The sequence below is a fragment of the Rana temporaria genome, chromosome 9 (assembly GCF_905171775.1).
Source record: "Rana temporaria chromosome 9, aRanTem1.1, whole genome shotgun sequence".
In the NCBI taxonomy this organism is placed as follows: Eukaryota; Metazoa; Chordata; class Amphibia; order Anura; family Ranidae; genus Rana; species Rana temporaria.
In genome coordinates, this window is record NC_053497.1 from 29843535 (window position 1) to 29864497 (window position 20963).

At 46.7% G+C, this 20963-nt stretch overlaps 1 protein-coding gene across 3 annotated transcripts in view; it reads left to right on the forward strand.

The window, feature by feature from the left end:
* The window catches only part of AGPAT1 (1-acylglycerol-3-phosphate O-acyltransferase 1), a 113097-nt gene that overhangs the window by 83485 nt on the left and 8649 nt on the right, over window positions 1-20963 (forward strand). For all 3 annotated transcript variants that reach the window (XM_040323044.1, XM_040323042.1, XM_040323043.1), the window contains exon 6: window positions 6877-7052. In XM_040323044.1, the coding sequence (XP_040178978.1) occupies window positions 6877-7052 (176 nt within the window). The remainder of the gene's footprint in view (window positions 1-6876; window positions 7053-20963) is intronic.

Below are 20963 nucleotides of genomic sequence, written 5' to 3' on the forward strand. Positions count from 1 at the left end.
ATTGACACCCTCCATAAGGAGGAGAAGCCTCTAAAAGGTAATTGCAAAAGAAGTTGGTTGTTCCCAAAGTGCTGTATCAAAGCACATTAATACCGTGTTTCCCCGAAAATAAGACCGGGTCTTATATTAATTATGCCAACAAAATACGCAGTAGGGCTTATTTTCGGGGTAGGTCTTACCATGTAATGTGCGGTCTTCTCTCCCTCTCTCCCTCCCTGCCTGTCAGGAATCCCCAGTGTAAACTCAGTAAAAATGCTTGTAAAATCCTATAATCCACTCTATTACAGTAGTATATAATTTACAATGTGTGCGTTTCTGTAATATAATTGTGCCAAATACATTTGTTATAGCGCCGCCCTGCACTTCTGTTTCCCGCCGGAGCTCTCTTCCCCACAATTATATTACAGAAACACACACATTGTACATTATATAATACTGTAATAGAGTGGATTATATGATTTTACAAGCATTTTTGTAACTAGGGCTTATTTTTTGGGTAGGGCTTATATTGCAGCCCTCCTGGAAAATAACGCTAGGTCTTATTTTCAGGGTAGGTCTTATTTTTGGGCAAACAGGGTAGAAAGTTATGAGGAAGGGAAAAGTGTGGAAGAAAAAGGTGCACAAGCAGCAGGGATGACCGCAGCCTGGAGAGGATTGTCAGGAAAAGGCCATTCAAAAGTGTTGGGGACTTTCACAAGGAGTGGACTGAGGCTGGAGTCAGTGCATCAAGAGCCACCACACACATCAGAAGCGTCTTACCTGGGCTAAAGAAAAACACACCTGGTCTGGTTCTCAGGGGTCCAAAGTCCTCTTTTCTGATGAGAGTAAATTTTGCATCTCATTTGGAAACCAAGGAGCCGGAGTATGGAGGAAGAATGGAGAGGCACACACTGCAAGATGCTTGAAGACCAGTGTGAAGTTTCCACAGTCTGTGATGATTTGGGGAGCCATGCCATCTGCTGGTGTTGGTCCACTGTGCTTCATTATGTCCGGGGTCACCGCAGCCGTCTACCAGGAGATTTTGGAGCACTTCATGCTTCCTTCCGCAGACGAGCTCTATGAGGATACTGACTTCATTTTCCAGCAGGACTTGGCACCTACCCACACTGCCAAAAGCACCAAAACCTGGTTCAATGGCCGTGGGATTACTGTGCTTGATTGGCCAGAAAACTCACCTGACCTGAACCCCATAGAGAATCTGTTGGGCATTGCCAAGAGAAAGATGAGACATGAGACCGAACAATCCTGAAGAGCTGAAGGCCGCTATTGAAGCATCCTGGTCTTCCATAACACCTCAGCAGTGCCACAGGCTGATCGCTTCCATGCCACGCCGCATTGAGGCAGTAATAGCTGCAAAGGGGGCCCAAACCAAGTACTGAGTACATATGCATGCTTCTACTTTTCAGAGGTCAGATATTGTTCTATGTACAATCCTTGTTTTATTGATTGCATGTAATATTCTAATTTTCTGAGATTGTGGATTTGGGGTTTTCATGAGCTGTAAGCCATAATCATCACAATTATGACAAATCACGTCTTGAACTATCTTTCTTTGCATGTAATGAGTCTCATATATTTCACCATTTAACCACTTAAGACCCGGACCAAAATGCAGCTAAAGGACCAGGCCAGGTTTTGCGATTCGGCACTGCGTCGCTTCAACAGACAATTGCGCGGTCGTGCGAAGTGGCTCCCAAACAAAATTGGCGTCCTTTTTTCCCCACAAATAGAGCTTTCTTTTGGTGGTATTTGATTACCTCTGCGGTTTTTATTTTTTGCGCTATAAACAAAAATAGAGCGACAATTTTGAAAAAAATGCAATATTTTTTACTTTTTGCTATAATAAATAAAAAAATATATAAACATTTTTTTTCCCCCAGTTTAGGCCGATACGTATTCTTCTAACCATTTTTGGTAAAAAAAATCGCAATAAGCGTTTATCGGTTGGTTTGCGCAAAATTTATAGCGTTTACAAAATAGGGGATAGTTTTATTGCATTTTTATGATTTTTTTTTTTACTACTATTGGCGGCGATCAGCGATTTTTTTTCGTGACTGCGACATTATGGCGGACACATCGGACAATTTTGACACATTTTTGGGACCATTGTCATTTTCACAGCAAAAAAATGCATTTAAAATGCATTGTTTACTGTGAAAATGACAGTTGTAGTTTGGGAGTTAACCTAATGTGTGTTTACAACTGTAGGGGGGTGTGGCTGTAGGTGTGATGTCATTAATTGTGTCTCCCTATAAAAGAGATCACATGATCGATGACACCGCCACAGTGAAGAGCAGGGAAGCCGTGTTTACACACGGCTCTCCCCGTTCTTCATCTCCGGGGACCGATCGCCGGACTCCAGCGGCGATCGGGTCCCGCGGTCCCAGTCACGGAGCTTCGGACCGGGTCGCGGAAGCGCGCCCGCGACCCACGGCTGGGCTTAAAGATCAACGTACATATACGTTGATGTGCCCAGCCGTGCCATTCTGCCGACGTATATCGGCGTTAGGCGATTCTTAAGTGGTTAATTGCATTAGTCAGTGAAATAAATTAACTTTTGCACGATATTCACATTTTTGGAGTTTCACCTGTAAGTAATGGGTCTTTGGGTCAGTCCTGCTGTATCCTTCAGTCTGTCTCTGGTAAGCCTGCAAGGAGCCAAGGCCACTCCGGTGGTTCCCGGCGCTCCCTGGATGGGTAGGCAGCTGTGCGCTGACACTTGTCATGGTCTTGCCTCTTTGCAGGCTTCTCATCACGGCGGCCATCTTGCTTCATGGGGTTCTTGTAACCTGCCTCACTCTGCGGCTCCTCCTTCCCACTGGGAGGAGCTGGCTGCTCTGCATATATATAGCGTGGACTTTGACCTTGCTGTTTGGTTTTCAATAAAGATCCTCTTATTCATTTATTTGTTTTGTACGTCTGATTCATGCTTCCATGACAACATTCCAATGACAGCTAGGCCATGTGTGAGTGACGTCGCAGCGTGGCGCGTGTTCAGAGCAGGCATGCTTCTTCTTTCTCAGATTCACCTCATTTACTACTAAGCTCTGGAGCAACAACTGCCCTTGCAAAGTGCACAGTCTATTCTTTCCAGACCATCTGAGGAGTTTGTTGCTTCAGTAAGTCCTGGAGTTTAATTCATATATCAATATCTCTGGAGAAATGCAGCTCTGAGGTTTTAAAATGTTTTCATCTTCTCCATATCTTAACAATAAAGCAAATGGCGAGAAGTCAAACCGTAAAATCTGCTTTACAAGCTGAAAGCCAATCTTGTTTTCTCTTCATCCGTGATGTCTGATCCCTGAATCTGAGACTTATACACATGCTAGACACTGAGGCTCATAATGGACATTAGAAGGCAGCTGTTTGGAAGGAGCAGTCTGACCACCTCCTAGGGTAGCTAATCTTTAGAGTGCTGCAGATCAATCCATAAAATCGTAAGTGCAGCTCTGCCAACCAAGCAAGCTTATGTTAACCACTTAAGACCCGGACCATTATGCAGCTAAAGGACCTTGCCCCTTTTTGCGATTCGGCACTGCGTCGCTTTAACTGACGATTGCGCGGTCGTGCAACGTGGCTCCCAAACAAAATTGGCGTCCTTTTTTTTCCACAGAAATAGAGCATTCTTTTGGTGGTATTTGATCACCTCTGCAGTTTTCATTTTTTGCGCTATAAACAAAAATATAGCGACATTTTTGAAAAAAATTCAATATTTTTAACTTTTTGCTATAATAAATATCCCCAAAAAATATAAAAAAAAAAGTTTTTATTTTTTTTTTTCTCAGTTTTGGCCGATACGTACCGTATTTATCGGGGTATTGCGCGCTCCGGCGTATAGCGCGCACCCCTAATGTGGACCCGCAATTCCTGTAAAACATTTTTTTTTTAGTACTTCCAGTTTTGGTGTCTTGTGCGGTGTCCATCGGCGGCCTCGTCGGGTCCGGCATCCGTCTGCGGCTTCGGTGGTGTCCTCCCGGCTTCTCCCGCGCTGTCTCCCCGTCGAATCGCCGCTTCCCGCGCTCCGTTTGAATGCCTGCGCCGACATATACCGAGTGCAGTACAGATTCGGCCAGGCTCGGCTTCGCTCGTGGTCACGCTCTGTGACGTTTATGCGTGAGCACGAGCGAAGCCGAGCCTGGCCTGAATGTAGCCGAGTGTACTGCACTCGGTATATGTCGGCGCAGGCATTCAAACTGAGCGCGGGAAGCGGGTATCGACGTATATCGCGCACCCATGATTTTCCCCTTATTTTAAGGGGAAAAAAGTGCGCGGTATATGCCGATAAATACGGTATTCTACCTATTTTTGGTCAAAAAAAATTGCAATAAGCTTTTAACGATTGGTTTGCGCAAAATTTATAGCGTTTATAAAATAGGGGATAGTTTTATTGCATTTTTTTTTTTTTTTACTAGTAATGGCGGCGATCAGCGATTTTTTTTATTTTTTTTTGACCGAGACATTATGGCGGAAACATCGGACAATTTTGACACATTTTTGGGACCATTGTCATTTTCACAGCAAAAAGTGCTATAAAAATGCATTGATTACTGTGAAAATTACAATTGCAGTTTAGGAGTTAACCACTAGGGGGCGCTGTAGGGGTTATGTGTGACCTCATATGTGATTCTAACTGTAGGGGGGCGGGGCTGGACTTGTGACGTCATTGATCGTCTTTCCCTATATCGGAGAATACACGATCAGTGACACTGCCACTGTGAAGAATAGGGAAGGTGTGTTTACACACACCTCCCCCCGTTCTTCAGCTCCTGTGACCGATTGCGGGATACCGGCGGCGATCGGGTCACGGGGCTTCGGATCGGGTCCGCGCACGCGACCTACGGCTGTGCACTTGAAAGGGGCGTACCTGTACGTGCTTGTGCCCAGCCGTGTCATTCTGCCATTCTGGCGTTGGGCGGTCCTTAAGTGGTTAAAAGGGGTGTAAATGGTTTGTTTTTTTATTTTCTAAATAGGTTGCTTTAAGCTAGTGCATTGTTGGTTCACTTACCTTTTCCTTCGATTTCCCTTCTAAATGTTTTTTTTTCTTTGTCTGAATTTCTCACTTCCTGTTCCTCCTCAGTAAGCCCCCATCATCCGAGCCGTTCTGGCCGGGGGTTAGTCAGTGTGCTCACCCCCTCCCTTAGGACTACATTACTGCGGGGAGACGCTGAACGTTCACAGCGTCTCCCCGCAGGTGTCATTTTATCTATAAATTAAGGTATTGTGTATTTTTGGGAGGCCGTAGTTTTTAACGCTTCCTTACTTCCTTAGATGCTGCTGGTGAAGAAACACTTTGTGATGATCCAGAAGCAGCAGAAAGATTGTTTCTGGAAGGAGAACTCTGGAGGGAAAAGATTCTCGTTCTTTTATTCTGGTCCTCATTCCATAAAGTATTTTTTATTGTCTTTAGGGCATCTCTGGTATGCAAGGATGTGTTTTGTCATCCTTGTAGCATTTGGAAAAGAACATTTCTTCTCACAATATTTGCAAGTTGCAGCTTTGCTCTCAGCAGAAATTGCACTGTGGAAATGTTAAGAAGCTCTAGATGCTGGTCTCACCATTTTACTGAGAGGAGGAAAAGAAAAAAACTATTTACTAAAACAGACTATAGGTAAACATTATGCTCTGATAGCGGAGAACATTAATTGGAATCATTTTAAAGGTTAACAATAAATTAATTTGTCAGACTCTTACCTGTCAATTAAAGCCTTCCAGGACAGAAACTATCATCTATTGTATCCCATCAATCACCAAACTGTAGTAGGTACAAGATGTAGTCACAAGCAAAATAAAATTATATATTTCTGCCCCCGGTGGTAGAAATGTATACGTCTCTATGCACAGTGTTACTTGAATTGTATTCCAGGATTTGCTTGTTTTCAGCTGAGAGAATTTGCAATATTTTAAGACTTTGCATGAAGTCTCAAATCTTTCATTAGGGCTTCAGGTTATATAGTTTGAATACCATGTCATAGATACACTGCATTGTGAAAAGTATTGGAACGCCTGCCTTCACATGAACTTTAATGGCATCCCAGTCTTAGTCCTTAGGGTTCAATATTGAGTTGGCCCACCCTTTGCAGCTATAACAGCTTCAATTCTTCTGGGAAAGCCGTCCACAAAATTTAGGAGTGTGTCTATGGGAATGTTTGACCATTCTTCCAGAAGCACATTTGTGAGGTCAGACACTGATATTGCACGAGAAGGCCTGGATCGCAGTCTCCGGTTGAGGTTGAGGTCAGGTTGTGCAGCCAGGCAAGTTCCTCCACCCCAAACTCGCTCATCCATGTCTTTATAGAGCTTGATTTGTGCACTGGTCCAAATCATTGCACTTCTAAACCTTGTGGACGGCCTTCCCAGAAGAGTTGAAGCTGTTATAGCTGCAAAGGGGGGGCCAACTCAATATTGAACCCTACAGACTAAGACTGGGATGCCATTAAAGTTCATGTGCGTGTAAAGGCAGGCATCACAATACTTTTAACAATATAGTGTGTATTACTTATAAAAAAAACTATTCTACGCTTTTGTTTTCCAATTCTTTTGGAAAAAAACAATGCAGGTTTGAAAAAACAGGAAAACACTGTTTCCAGGCTTGGACTTGGTGACATGAATGGTGAGATTGCTTATTCTCTTGATGTAGAAGTCTAAGCCTCCATAACAAAGTGAGAAGATACACATGGGAGGCGTTTCTGGGCAAGTAGGGTATTGTTCGTTATCTTTTGGTGCGTTTTGTAGGCGGCAACTTTAATTTTTGATAGAGTAGAGGAAACTTCCCCTTTAGAAACTTCTGTTGGCTCCAAGTTACATTGACTGGCTACTTAATTCTAGATCCATTTGGTCCACACATGTCTAATAAGCGTTTGTTCTGCTTTTCCCTAGGAATGATGGAGATCTTGCCAGGTCGCTGTGTGCCCATCGCCAAACGTGAGCTCATGTATGCTGGCACCGCTGGTCTGGCGTGCTGGTTGGCTGGAGTAATTTTCATCAACCGTAAAAAGACAGACGATGCCATCAGCGTGATGACAGAAGCAGCAGAGACCATGCTCAAGGAGGACGTAAGAAATGATTTAATTAGAGGGAATGGGGGTCATTGTGATGATGGGAAGAGTAGGGAAGGAAAGACTAAGGTTTTGCCAATGCCATGGCTTTATACCAGCAATCTTAGATAATCAAGTTGGTTAAAGCGGAACTGAAATTATACACGAGTCTCCCTCCTAAAGTCCCCTTTTGCCCTCCAGGATCAGTGCTGGCAGTGTTTCCCACTCTAGAACCTATAATAGCTAACAGCGCCCATCAAGCTGTACAGTAGGTGTTTGTGATATTGTGGTTTTTTTTTCGGCGTAGGGGGGGCTCTCCTTACAACCCATAACAGACCTAAGGGCCCGGTATGCTCCTGAGGGGGGAACCCATGCCGGATTTTTATTTAAAATCCGGCGGGGACTTCCCCCTCAGGATTCATAACAAACGCCGCACACGTGTAGAATTGGCGGGAATCCAAGTCGGATCTCCCGTCGCTTCTATGACGGCTTTGTCTCTATCGCGGCAAGCCAGCTCGGCGCTGGCTCCCGCGATGGGGCTCGTAGGTGCTCAATCTCGCCGAGAAAGGATGCAAGATTGACACAATATCGCGTGCACCTACTGTTGGAGTCACAGGTTGTGGAACCCTTCATATGAGGATTATCCATCATAGCCTTTGGACACAAGCATCACGTGCTAGAACACAGGTGGCGCTGTTTGGCCCTGGCCAAGTCACAGAAAGCAAGAAACACTGCTGCCACAGATATGGGGTCTGTTATTTATAGATATGTAATCCTTAAATGTAATTTTTTTTCACTTTACATCTCGTAGTGTGAAACTACGGTATAGCCTCTGAGAAATATATGTAATATATTGTAGATCTTTAGTACCTTCATCCAAAAATTTGAGAAATGGAGATCAGACTTGTTTGGTCCCCAACCAAAGTTCCGAAAAGTAGGGGCTACTGGACTATCTTGGTACAAGTTAAAGAGGTAAAGTCAGAGATAGAAACTGTAACAGTCACCACCGTCTACGACCTTCCATCAACCCACGACAGCTCATCTGACTCTCCAACCATCCAACAGACATCAGACATCCCATTTCCCAGAATAACAAGACTTGCTCTGTGTTCTGGTTTCAAATGCAAGACAACTTTAATGGTTAGCTCTCAAGTTTATATACAGTTTTCAAGGCATGGTTCAGTGATCACAGGAACAATCAAACTCTCCACCCACCCATCACACCCTGGGGGGGCTTTAATACACCTTCAGATGGCTAATTGCTAAACATTCCAGACATGTCGGCGCCGGTCTATAATTATCATGACCTAATCACTCCACCTGAGAAGTCACATTCCTTCATTAACAGAATTTAAACAAAACACCATCACACAATGATTTCTTCTCAATCCACATCTGTAGACAGACGGTCTGTTTCCGACAGAAAGGTATTCACACCTCCTGAGCTTCAATAGGCTTTAAACAGTGTTATCACACGATGAAAGGCCTTTCAAGAGCCTGCCTTATTTAACAACTCACTAGCCAGGGCTAAGCATTGAATGAGTCATTCTATTGACCGGTAGGGTCAGAATATTCTTTGCAGACATTAAAGAATATATTGTAGATAACTGTCCATGTTAAAACAATCCAACATATGTCTCTTTATTTCCTGGCTCAATCTGTGCCCAAAAGTGACTCCTGTTACAGAAACATATATAAAAAAATAGAAAGAATTTTATTAATATACAATCAATAAAACACAAATCAAAATCATATACAGATTAAAAACATAGTGACAATCCATACATATCACCATAATAGCAGTCCCCAGAAGATGAAAATCACAATGGGATTGTGGGTCACAAGAAGCATCTCGACTAGTTTCGCGGACTGTTGCCGCTTCGTCAGGAGAATATCTGTGATTTAATTAGTTGACAATTTAATGAGGCAGCTATACATTTGCATAGTGCCATCTAATACATAAAAGACAATTATGCAATGTACATGGGGAGAGAGAGCATAGCTGCTAACCTAAAACCCTTGCCAATCGGGGACAGTTGATGCCACCAAATAAAGAGGTCTACCTCCATTCTGCACAAAGAGAGATGTCCTAATTTTGCTGGTAGACATGTTGTTGGAGTTAATAAAGGAATGTCAGAAGCTGGGTGTAGGTATCTATGAGTATATGTGAATATTGCAGTCTCCCTCATAGATAACTGAAGCCTCTGCCCTCTGCCCACAGTGCACAGAAGGAGCCTCCTTAGACCTCTCTTGGTGCCTAGAGAAAAGATTATCCAAGTGGCTCTGGGACCTCAAGTGCTCATTTGTTAGAAGTGAAGAAAAAAAAAAGGAATTCAGTGAGCTCGCTGACTTGGCTGCTCCAATAACCAGGGATCCTCTCCATTGGGTAACAAGGAAGCATCCCAAAGCAGGAGAATACAGCAGAAGCACCAAGCTAAAAGCAAAAAATTCAAAATGTTTTAATAATCCTCTAGCAAACGCATACAGCCAACATGTTTGAGGGATCACAAGCTTCTCCTTCATGAGGGCTTAAAGATTGAACAAGTGTGCACGGTGGTAAACTAAGAGGCCTTAGTATACTGCCCTCAATACTGGCTGTTTTAAACATTTAATAGGTGTGGCGCAGCCTATTGCATTAGGGTGTGCACCATTAAGCTCAAACACACGTGTATGTGTCTACATATATATGACCCCCATTAAATTGATCTCCCTGCCAGCCAAGTGAAAGAGAAGAGCATAAACACTTGTCTTATGGCAAAGCCAGTAAGAGGGAGATCTTTCCCATACCTCTGCGGCTACACAGAGCAATAACACTAATGCACATGGGGTTATTGGGGTGTGCCTGGGCACATCCGGCACACCCTGTGTGCACGCCTATGCCTAAGCCCATGTAAATTTGTGATCTTTAAACCCTAATGAAGGGGGAGCTTGTGACCTCCAAATCATGTTGGCTTCAGGATTTTTTTTTTTTTTGGGTTAAAAAAAAAATACAATTAAAAGATTGTTTACTATTTACCTTTTGGCTTGGCACTCCTGTTGTGTTTTGTATACTTTGACTCTCTTAGGGCCCTTTCACATGGGCGGACCATTTAGGTCCACCTGCCATTTTTTTAGGCGGACCTGAACAGGCACTCCGTGCTCCTCTATGGAGCCACGGATGTCAGCGGTGACATGCCCGCTGACATCCGACCCGCTATTTTCCATCCGTCGATCGGATCGGATGACAATGGACTCTACGGTCCGTCGTCATCCGATCCCCCATAGGGGAGAGCGGTGCTCTGACAGGTCGGTCCATGCACAGTGTGCAGAGACAGACCTGTCCTCTGCCTGCTGAGCGGGGACAGCCCGTGTGAAAGGGCCCTTAGATGTCCTAGCTGCATTGTGGGATAATAGGAGTAGGGTATTGCACTAATTTGGCTACACAAAAAAGTTTCCTAACTTCTGTGCAGTGAGAGGATCAACTCAACCTAGAAAAAATACAATGGGATCACTAAAATGAAAAGTGGGCAAAACACTTATGTTGAGGGGCATCTGGATGTAGCAAACCAGGTAAGCAATTACTTCTGTTCAGTCTTCTCAGAAATAAATTGTACTAAGAATAACGAGTTGGGGAATCATATTGGTTCTAGTAATGACAGCTCATTTTTTCTTTCAATTTGTTTTATTATTAGAAAATGTAGAGTACAAAAATGCATACAAAAGCAAGGCCAGAGCACGGGCTAGATGTGGTAAAAAGAAAAAAAGGCATACTAGACATAATGGAACAATGGAGAACCAAAGAGTAGCCAAATACCACATTAACAGCGGCCAGCCTTACCTAAAACATAACAATCCAGCATAAAGGACTCTCTACCAGGTGGTTCGTAAAAGAAAATGAAATTACAAAAGAACTACAGAGTAGTACTCCATTCATCTCGCATAATACAAATTGTGAGAGAATACCCATAAGAAAAAAAATATATGGGTATTCTCTCACAATTTGTATTGTAAAAAATATATGGGGGGGGGGGGAGTGTCTGGCTCCGAGTGGTGAAAGACGTGTGTTAGTGGAGCTCCGCTTGCCCTGCCTGAATCCACTGCCATCCGGGGCCAACGATTGTATCTGCAGCCGCCAAACTTTCCAGCCTGATCCCAGGGCATCACCGGACCGGAGCTGATCCCAGCTGGTATTGGGGTGGACGGCCGGCTGTTCGCTCTGCTGTTCGGCCCGCGGCCGGCTCAATCCACGAGTGAGCCACCGCCATCTTGAGGCCTACTAGGCATCCGTGGCCTCCACGCTCGAGTTCCGCGGGACGTGTGGCAGCCCTATTGGGGTACACCTGGGGCAGCTTAAAGGGGTTGTAAAGGTAAATGTTTTTCACCTTAATGCATCCTATGTGCTACTCACCACATCATAGAGTGGAGCAGCCATCTTACTGCACCTCATATTTCTATTCTCCCAAATTCCTAAGCTCACGATCCATACCCTAATAGGGCCTGGTGGCCTCTTCATCAGGCAGCATGTAGCCTCTCAACAGATCTGGTATGAGTTATTAACCTGTGTTACAGGAAACAAGATGAGCTGAATGTCATATTCAGCACCTCACATGCGAGGTGCGATGTGGATCACCATCTTTAATTAAGTGCTCCAATGATACAGTGAGGATTTAACCTAAACTGTAAGGACTATTCACCTAAAACAGCTACATTTTCCCTGGATCGTCTTTCAGGACAGCCACCTTAGAGAGATCCCGGCTCCTCCCCTCTCAGGAAACACCGCCTTCAATCAGAGATTTAAGTCTCATCCTCCCACTGGCCCTTCAGTTATGGTGTTTCCTCCGGTGGGGAGACACCGCTGTGGAACCAGGAGCCGATGGCTGGGGAAGCTAAGGCTTATTGGGCAATTTTTAGAAGATTGAGTTCTTCTGCCTAAAAAAGTTAAATTTTTATTTTTTGAATTTGGCGCTCAGGCCGGCTAGTGAGTCGTCACCTGCAGCGCTGTATGTGCGTCCCAGCGTCTCTTTGGGGAGAAGAGTAAGCTGGGAGGTCCGTCGTTTTCTTTGCCTAGGGTGGCGCTGTGGGCTGCCTCAGGTCCCCCCTGCTTTGCAGCCAGCTTGGAGCTCGCTGGTCCGGAGAATGGGCGACGTCAGTTCCGGTTGGGGGCGGGACAGCCACACGAGGCCGCGTCTTCCGGTTCCGGACGCGGCCTAGGAAAGCAGACCACGCATGCTGGCTGGTGCAGTCTCTCAGTCTGAGGTGTCAGCTAAGGAGACAACGGACCACCGCTCCGCTGAGCAGCAATGTCGGAGACAGAGGTCTCGAGGACAGCTCCATCCGAGGAAAGCGCCAGCCAGCCGCAGGTAAGTGAACCCTGGGGTGGTGTTCACCTGCCTATACCCTATTAGCTCCACGGGTGTTTTTCCCTTCCTGGTGGTCGGTGGGGATAGGAGTTTCTGGGACCCTGGTGGTGGTTGGTCCTGGGGGGCACTCCTGGTGATCCCTGTGTTTATTGCTGGTGGGCCCCAGCTAATGTGCTGCTGTCTTTTGTTTGCTTCTCTTTTCAGAAAGCCTCAAGCAAATCAGCCCATGGCTCTAAAAGGAAGTGCCCTGTGTGCAGATCAACACTAGGGGAAACCTGGTTGAAAACGCTCTGTAAGCGTTGTATTGGGGATGTTTTAAGAGAACAGACGGCAGAACAGGGGGCAGAGCTGGCGGCGTCAGTTAAGGAGCTTTCTAGTACCTTTCAGTCCTTTCAAGCTCTTTTTTCCTCTTTTCAACTGCCCCAGCCCCAAAGCAGTGTCCCACCAGCACAGCAGGTTGTTTCACCTAATCCCACGGATTTTCTCCCTAGTAGTGGCGAGAAACCGGAGGGTCTAGCGGAGGACATTGAGGAAGAAGCGAGTAGCGCCATTTCTGATTCCCAGGAGGAATCAGATATAGAGGGGCTGGACGGGGAGTCCTCCAAAGCCTTCAAGGTACAAACTTTCTCTAGAGGATGTGGAGGAACTTTTAGATGCCATCCACACCACTCTAGGTATCCAGGAGGAAAAGAAAGTTTTGTCATTACATGACCAAATGTATAGGGGTCTGGAGGAACAGAAAAAAAGTTTTTCCAGTCCATGATGTGTTGGTCAATGCCATTAAAAAAGAATGGCAGGACCCAGAGAGGAAACCTTTTTTCTCTAATGCACTAAAAAGGAGGTTTCCCTTTGCAGGTGAAGATAGTTTAGTTTGGAATAAAACTCCAAAACTAGACGCAGCATTTTCTCAGGTATCCAGAAATACAGATCTGGCCTTCGAGGATATGGGGGTACTCTCTGACCCCATGGATACGAGGATGGATTCCCTTTTGAAAAAGTCCTGGGAATCATCACAGACAAATCTCAAACCCGCCATGGCAGCCACGGTAGTGGCCCGTAATATGGAGTTTTGGCTCACGCAAATCAAGGCGCATATCGAAGCTAATACAGCAAAGGATGTTATCCTTGCTTCTTTTCCCACGCTCCTTAAAGGGGTGGCCTATCTGGCAGATGCCTCGGCCGAATCAGTACGCATGTCCGCCAGATCTTCAGCCCTGACCAATTCAGCCAGGAGAGCCTTGTGGCTTGCGTGGCAGGGGGACAGTGCGTCTAAGATAAAACTCTGTGGCATACCGCTTACCGGAGATTTATTATTTGGGCCTGGTCTGGAAGCCGTCCTGGATAGGACGGCTGATAAAAAGAAGGCTTTTCCCCTTAAAAGGAAATTTGGGCAACCGGCAAAAAGAAAATTTCAGTTTCCGAGGAAATCTGAGACCCCTAAAACAGGTCAACAAAAGAAATTTTGGGGACCTAAGGGGAAAGGGCGTGGGGCGGCGATTTTTCGCCCTCCTGAACAGCCCAAAAAGGCCCAGTGACACTGTAACAGTGGGAGGAAGGTTGGGGGCCTTTCTCCCACAGTGGGAGGTAATCACTGTGACGAGATCCTTCCTCGCCCAGGTCCTGCTCTCCCGACACTCCTCTGCTACCAGTGAGTCAGCTTGCAGATTGCAGCGTCTGATGGTCCAGTCATCCAAGGTTCCGGGGTCCGAACTACAGCTATGTGCCATTCAGACCCATTAAGAACAAACACCAGGCAGGCTGTATGTAAGTTCAAGCAGGACTCTTTATTTTCAAATACACAGCACACTTTTATACAGAATTTGGAACATCCCACTCCCAACAACCGCTTTCCTATTGGTCAATTGTAAAGTATCCAGTCTTCACTCAAGTCCTCCTTGACCATGCAAATGAGGACTTGAAATAGTCAACAGGGATTGGTCCAATAGCTTGGATAGAAAGACTTGTGTAGTGAGACAGAAGCCCCAGGGGGTAATCAATGTACACAATAACCCGGTCTACTTAATTACTACCTCTGAGAGGTTACATTGCTTTAGACAATAGAATGCTAATTCAATGCTCCTGACAGGAGGCTTCTGACCTTTAGAACAGTACAAAGGCACTTAGCATAAACACTTACATCTTCAGACGGGCTGTCTCCGACAGAAGACACCCACACCTGATAATCACAAAGGCTTTAAACAGGCTTATCACATAATGGAAATGTCTCAATATAGCTCAGTAACCACTCCATTACTCCAAGGTCCATGACATTACTTCCCCTGGGAAACAGTCCAACAGCCGCAGTGGGACCCAAACGGGTCAACTCGAGGATGTTGGAAAAGTAGTCTTTATGTTCCAGGACTGTCCGCTGGGATGACCCATCTGCCTTCCTGTTTTGAGGTCCTGGCCCATAATCGGATGGCAAGAGGCTCACATTCAGTCCTCTCCAAAAGCCCCTGTCCCGGCTAGGTCTGTCACACATCTCCCCCTTTGGCAGGAGACTAACACTGGGAGAGACCCCAATTCCGGTACCCACCCAATACCCCAGATAACTTGTCCCAAACAGAGCATTACTCACCCAGCCAATCTCTGCCTCTCTCAGAGAACACGCCTGCCGCTGGGGAGAGGCCTGGACTGGCCCTTCTCCCTGGAGTCCTTTCAGCCGCTGGAGAGAAGACAGGGTGGCTGGGCTCAGTTCATCATGCCGTTGGGAATCTGGGCCAACTGGCCACCATTCCTGGGGTATACCAGTGGAGACTGCAGTCCCATCCACTGAGGCTAGGTAAAAATCCCCCGGTGCTTGCAAAGCAAAGCCGACATCCTCCTGTCTCAGTGCCGCACCATGTTCTGGGGTTGTGTCCGTGGAGATCGGAGTCCCATCCACTACCACCGGAACCCCCTCTTCTGTTGAGAGCAGAGGCCCGGGGCACTCTGCTCTGTTGCCAGCTCTTCCGCTGGGTTGCTGTGAGTGGGGACCACAGTCCCATCCACCGATATCCGCTCAAGCTGTAGTGGTGTGCAGCAGCCAGTAGCATCCTGCCCTGCTGCCAGTGATTCAGCTGGGAGTAACAGCTTCACTACCTCAGCTTGTTGCTGGGGAGGGGGGCCAACCGCCCCGGCTCCCTGGAACTCCACAGTTGGTCCCGGTGCTGGGCAGAGATGGCTAGCACTCTGCCCTGTTGCCAGCACTTCTGCTGGGGGGATGAACATTGGGGTAGTGTCCAATTGCTGGGGAGGGAGAATTGCTTCCTCTACTCCCGGTGGGGATATCTGCTGTTGACAACAGCTCACGCAGATCCTCTCTCAGACCCTCCGGATCCCCCTCTTTTTCTGATGCTGGGCAGATGCCAGAGGCATTCTGCCCTGTAGCCAGCGCTTCTGCTGGGGCACCCGATGAGATACTCTGGACTTGCTGCTGATCATCATTTCCCAGCCTTCCAGCGCCTGTCTCAACTCCCCTTTCTGAGACCTTCATGCTATTAGCTTGTCTCGCTGCCTGGGGGACCTCCGGTGCGTTCTTGCATTCTAGCGCTCACAGTGCCCTCTGTATCATCGCTGCTTCTTCCAGTGCGGTTAGAATGGGAAAACGTAGGGTCACCCCTGGCCCCATTTGCTCCTCATCTTTTTGACTGTCTGCTATTTCTCCCAGACAGTCCCAGGCAACGGGAGCCCCACCCTGCTGCTGAGCAGAGTCTAGCAGCTGTCTGTAGGCGGTCTCCAGCTCCTCTTGCCGCTCTCGTTCTCTCTGTTGCCGCTCTCGTGCTCTCTGTTGCCACTCTCGTTCTCTCTCATCCTGCCGCTGGAGGTCTCTAATGGTATTCTGTATGGCGGTCTCTGATGGGTTCGCACCATATAATGCCAACCGCTGTTGAACTCGCTGCTGGAACAAGTCTTCAACTGACCGGGGTCCTGCATCACCATCCCTCTGATCCATCTCGGCTAGCGCAATGATCAGGGTGGCCTTGTTCTTCCCACCGGTCCCTCCACGGCTCTCAAGCAAGTCTTTTAGCATGGTTCTCCTCCAGGCTGCATAGCTGGTCATTCATGGTGGTGGTTTGGAGTTGTCCCAGTAACTGGAGAGCAAATCCCACCGCTGCCAACCAATGTGACGAGATCCTTCCTCGCCCAGGTCCTGCTCTCCCGACACTCCTCTGCTACCAGTGAGTCAGCTTGCAGATTGCAGCGTCTGATGGTCCAGTCATCCAAGGTTCCGGGGTCCGAACTACAGCTATGTGCCATTCAGACCCATTAAGAACAAACACCAGGCAGGCTGTATGTAAGTTCAAGCAGGACTCTTTATTTTCAAATACACAGCACACTTTTATACAGAATTTGGAACATCCCACTCCCAACAACCGCTTTCCTATTGGTCAATTGTAAAGTATCCAGTCTTCACTCAAGTCCTCCTTGACCATGCAAATGAGGACTTGAAATAGTCAACAGGGATTGGTCCAATAGCTTGGATAGAAAGACTTGTGTAGTGAGACAGAAGCCCCAGGGGGTAATCAATGTACACAATAACCCGGTCTACTTAATTACTACCTCTGAGAGGTTACATTGCTTTAGACAATAGAATGCTAATTCAATGCTCCTGACAGGAGGCTTCTGACCTTTAGAACAGTACAAAGGCACTTAGCATAAACACTTACATCTTCAGACGGGCTGTCTCCGACAGAAGACACCCACACCTGATAATCATAAAGGCTTTAAACAGGCTTATCACATAATGGAAATGTCTCAATATAGCTCAGTAACCACTCCATTACTCCAAGGTCCATGACAATCACCACAAATCAATTTGTTTTGGGGATCATCAGACGGGGCTACAGGTTGGAGTTCTCAAATCCCCCACCTCTCAGGTTTCTGATTACCAACCTACCAATATGCGGGGAAAAAGCCTCCGCTCTTCTATCCTCTTTACAGGAATTGGAAGAGCAGGAGGTGATTGTCCAGGTGCCAGGTCCGGAGACAAACGGAGGCTTTTACTCCCACATTTTTGTGGTCCGCAAGCCATCAGGGAAATTCAGGCTCATCCTGAATTTGAAGCCTCTGAATGTCTCTGTCAAGTACAGGAGATTCAGAATGGATTCGATCTATTCGGTCAGAGCGTTACTCCCGCCAAACTGCTTCATGGCATCGATCGATCTAAAGGATGCATATCTGCATATTCCCATAGCCGAGGATCATCAAAAATATCTGAGGCTAGCAGTAAGGACTGGGAATCGGGTACTGCATTGGCAGTTCAAAGCTCTCCCCTTTGGGCTATCGTCTTCTCCCCGAATCTTCACAAAAGTGATGGTAGAAGTTCTGGCCTTTCTGCGACTCAAAGGTCTTTCGATAGTTGCATATCTAGACGATCTTCTCCTGTTTGCACCCTCAGCGGAACAATTGGTTCAGGATCTTCAGGTAGCAAGAGACATCCTGGAGAAATTGGGATGGCTTCTGAACCTAGAAAAGTCCAGTTTAGTCCCAGCCCAGAGAGTCACCTTCCTGGGTTATGTGGTGGACTCAACGATCCAAAGGGTCTTTCTTCCCTCCGAAAAGGTCCTAAAGGTGGACAAGACCATGTTACGGTTGCAGAGCAACAGTCAGGTTTCAGTCAGGGAGGCCATGTCAGGATTGGGATTACTAACATCCACACTTCCGGCAGTACATTGGGCGGGACTGCACTTTCGTCCTCTTCAGTTATTTATTCTGAAGGTTTGGGACCACAGTCAGACCTCCTTGGATGCCTTAATCTCCATCCCAAATCAGGTCAAAAGGTCACTCTGGTGGTGGAGAAAGGGAGCAAATCTGTCCCAAGGTCTCGAGTGGATCCTGCCAGTGACCAAAACAGTCACAACAGATGCCAGCGGTTCAGGTTGGGGAGCACACTTGGGTCCCAAGTGGGTCCAGGGGACCTGGAGGAAAGAGGACGCTCTAAGATCCTCCAACTGGAGGGAGCTGAGAGCAGTAGAACTAGCGCTCAGAGCCTTTCAGGGGGAACTTCAGGGACAACATGTGAGAATCCGTTCGGACAATTCCCCAACAGTAGCCTACATCAACAGGCAGGGGGGTACAAGAAGTTGCTCCCTATGGCTTCTGGCAGAAGCCATCCTGAAGTGGGCCGAACTCAATGTATTGTCCCTGTCTGCAACCCACTTGAAGGGAGATCAGAACCAGACAGCGGACTTCCTCAGCAGAACAACTCTGAAGGAAGGCGATTGGATCTTAAAGCAGGAGGTATTCAACATGATTGTTCAGAGATGGGGAACACCATGCATAGACCTCTTTGCCTCGAAACACAATACCAAGACAAGTCTTTTCTTCTCCCTAAACAGATGGGACGGAGCGCTAGGAATAGACGCACTCGCCCAGACTTGGGCATTTTCAAGGTGCTATGCCTTCCCCCCTCCGGTCCTGATTCCGGCAGTATTGAGGAAGTTGCAAGGGGAGAATACGATCCTCATCTTGATCGCTCCTTATTGGCCGAGGAGACCGTGGTTCTCCATTCTAAAGAACCTGGCAATAGAACCTCCTTGGATCCTTCCGGCCCAGACCGACCTTCTTTCTCAGGGTCCAATCTGCTGCCCTCATGTAGACAGGTGGAACCTGGCAGCCTGGCTTCTGAGGAGTCATTGTTGAGGGGCAGGGGTTTTTCTGAGCGTCTAATTAAGACTCTCCTAAATTGTAGGAAAGTAGAAACTCAAAACATCTACTGTAAGGTGTGGAGACGTTTTAACATATGGTGCTCAGAAGGCTCCTTTGACGTTCATAGTTCAGTGGCAGTGCTAGAATTCCTACAGTCAGGTGCAGACAAAGGTTTAGCACTTAGCACATTGAAAGGACAAGTTTCTGCGTTGAGCGTTATTCTAGAAAAACAACTAGCGTTAGACCCTTGGATAGCAAGGTTCTTCAAGGGTCTAAGTAGACAGAGGCCAGTTAGAACCTCTTCCCTTCCAGTTTGGAACCTCTCTTTGGTTTTACAGGCTCTTACAAAAGAGCCTTTTGAACCACTAGAATCCTGTTCTTTGAAACTAATTACCCTCAAAACGGTGTTTTTGGTGGCAATTACCACGGCAAGACGAGTCAGCGAACTCGAAGCCCTTTCCATCAGGGCCCCTTATTTTCAAATTTTTCCGGACAGGGTTATTTTCAAAACCGATCCGGCCTTCTTGCCAAAGGTGGCTTCAAGATTTCATAGGAGCCAAGAAATCATCCTACCCACTTTTTGTTCTAATCCTGTGAAGGAACAGGAACGTTCATTCCATAATTTAGATGTTAGGAGGTGCATTCTCCAATACTTAGAATGCACTAGACAATTTAGAAAGTCAGAGTCCCTTTTTGTATTATTTTCAGGATCTAAGAAAGGATCCAGGGCGTCCAGACGGACTATAGCCAGATGGCTTAAATCGGCTATTGTTCAAGCTTATGAGTTAGGAGGGTCAGACCCCCCAGATGGGATCAGGGCACATTCCACTAGAGCGGCTGCAGCTTCACAAGCGGAATGGGCTGGTGCTTCTCCTGAGCAAATTTGTAAGGCTGCAACGTGGTCCAGCTTCAACACGTTTGTCAAGCACTACAGATTGGATCTGCTGTCAGCAAAGGACCAAGCCTTTGGTCGTAAAGTTCTGCAAGCAGTAGTCCCACCCTAAGGTAAGGTGCTCGCTTATCCTCTCTAAGGTGGCTGTCCTGAAAGACGATCCAGGGAAATATGGAGTTACTTACCGGTAACGTCCTTTTCCAGGAGTCTTTCAGGACAGCACCGGTACCCACCCAGGTACTGGACGTCTGAGGACTCATCACATAAGACCGTCAGGTAAGATTGTAATGTTTGTGTTGTATGACGTGTTCTTGTGTCTCCCCAGTTGGCCGGAGGTGCTCGTGATAAACTGAAGGGCCAGTGGGAGGATGAGACTTAAATCTCTGATTGAAGGCAGTGTTTCCTGAGAGGGGAGGAGCCGGGATCTCTCTAAGGTGGCTGTCCTGAAAGACTCCTGGAAAAGGACGTTACCGGTAAGTAACTCCATATTTTCATATATATCCCTACAGTTCACACTAGTGCATGCCGTCGGGCAAGAAGGCGTATATGCGCTGTGCGCAACAGCACTCTTTGATCACATATCCATTTGCGTAATAAGGAGTTGAAGAAAATGGCTCAAAAAGGCTCTGGTTCATCACCTACACAGTCCCCTACAACTCCCACTAGCCCTCTACAGGAGTTGGCTTCCTCACACAACAGGGAGTTCCCCTCCCAGATCACAAAAGCTGATCTGGACTCCAGCTTAACCAAGATTTTCAAGAAACTGGTTGATAAAATACAGTGTGAACTCCGAAAAACAACAAGCACACTCACACAAGAAATCGCAACCCTGGGGGGACGCACAGATGTTCTAGAAACCAAACATGATGAGCTATCACTTGCGCATAATTATCTCAGAAAAGACTTTGAACTTTTAGCCGAAAACTACTCATATTTACAATCACAAGTAGAAGATTTATACAATCGAAATCGCAGGAACAACCTAAGGATTCGTGGTATTCCAGAGTCAGTCACCGACCTGATGCCGGTGGTTTCTAAACTGTTTCACAATCTCCTTCCTGAATTGCC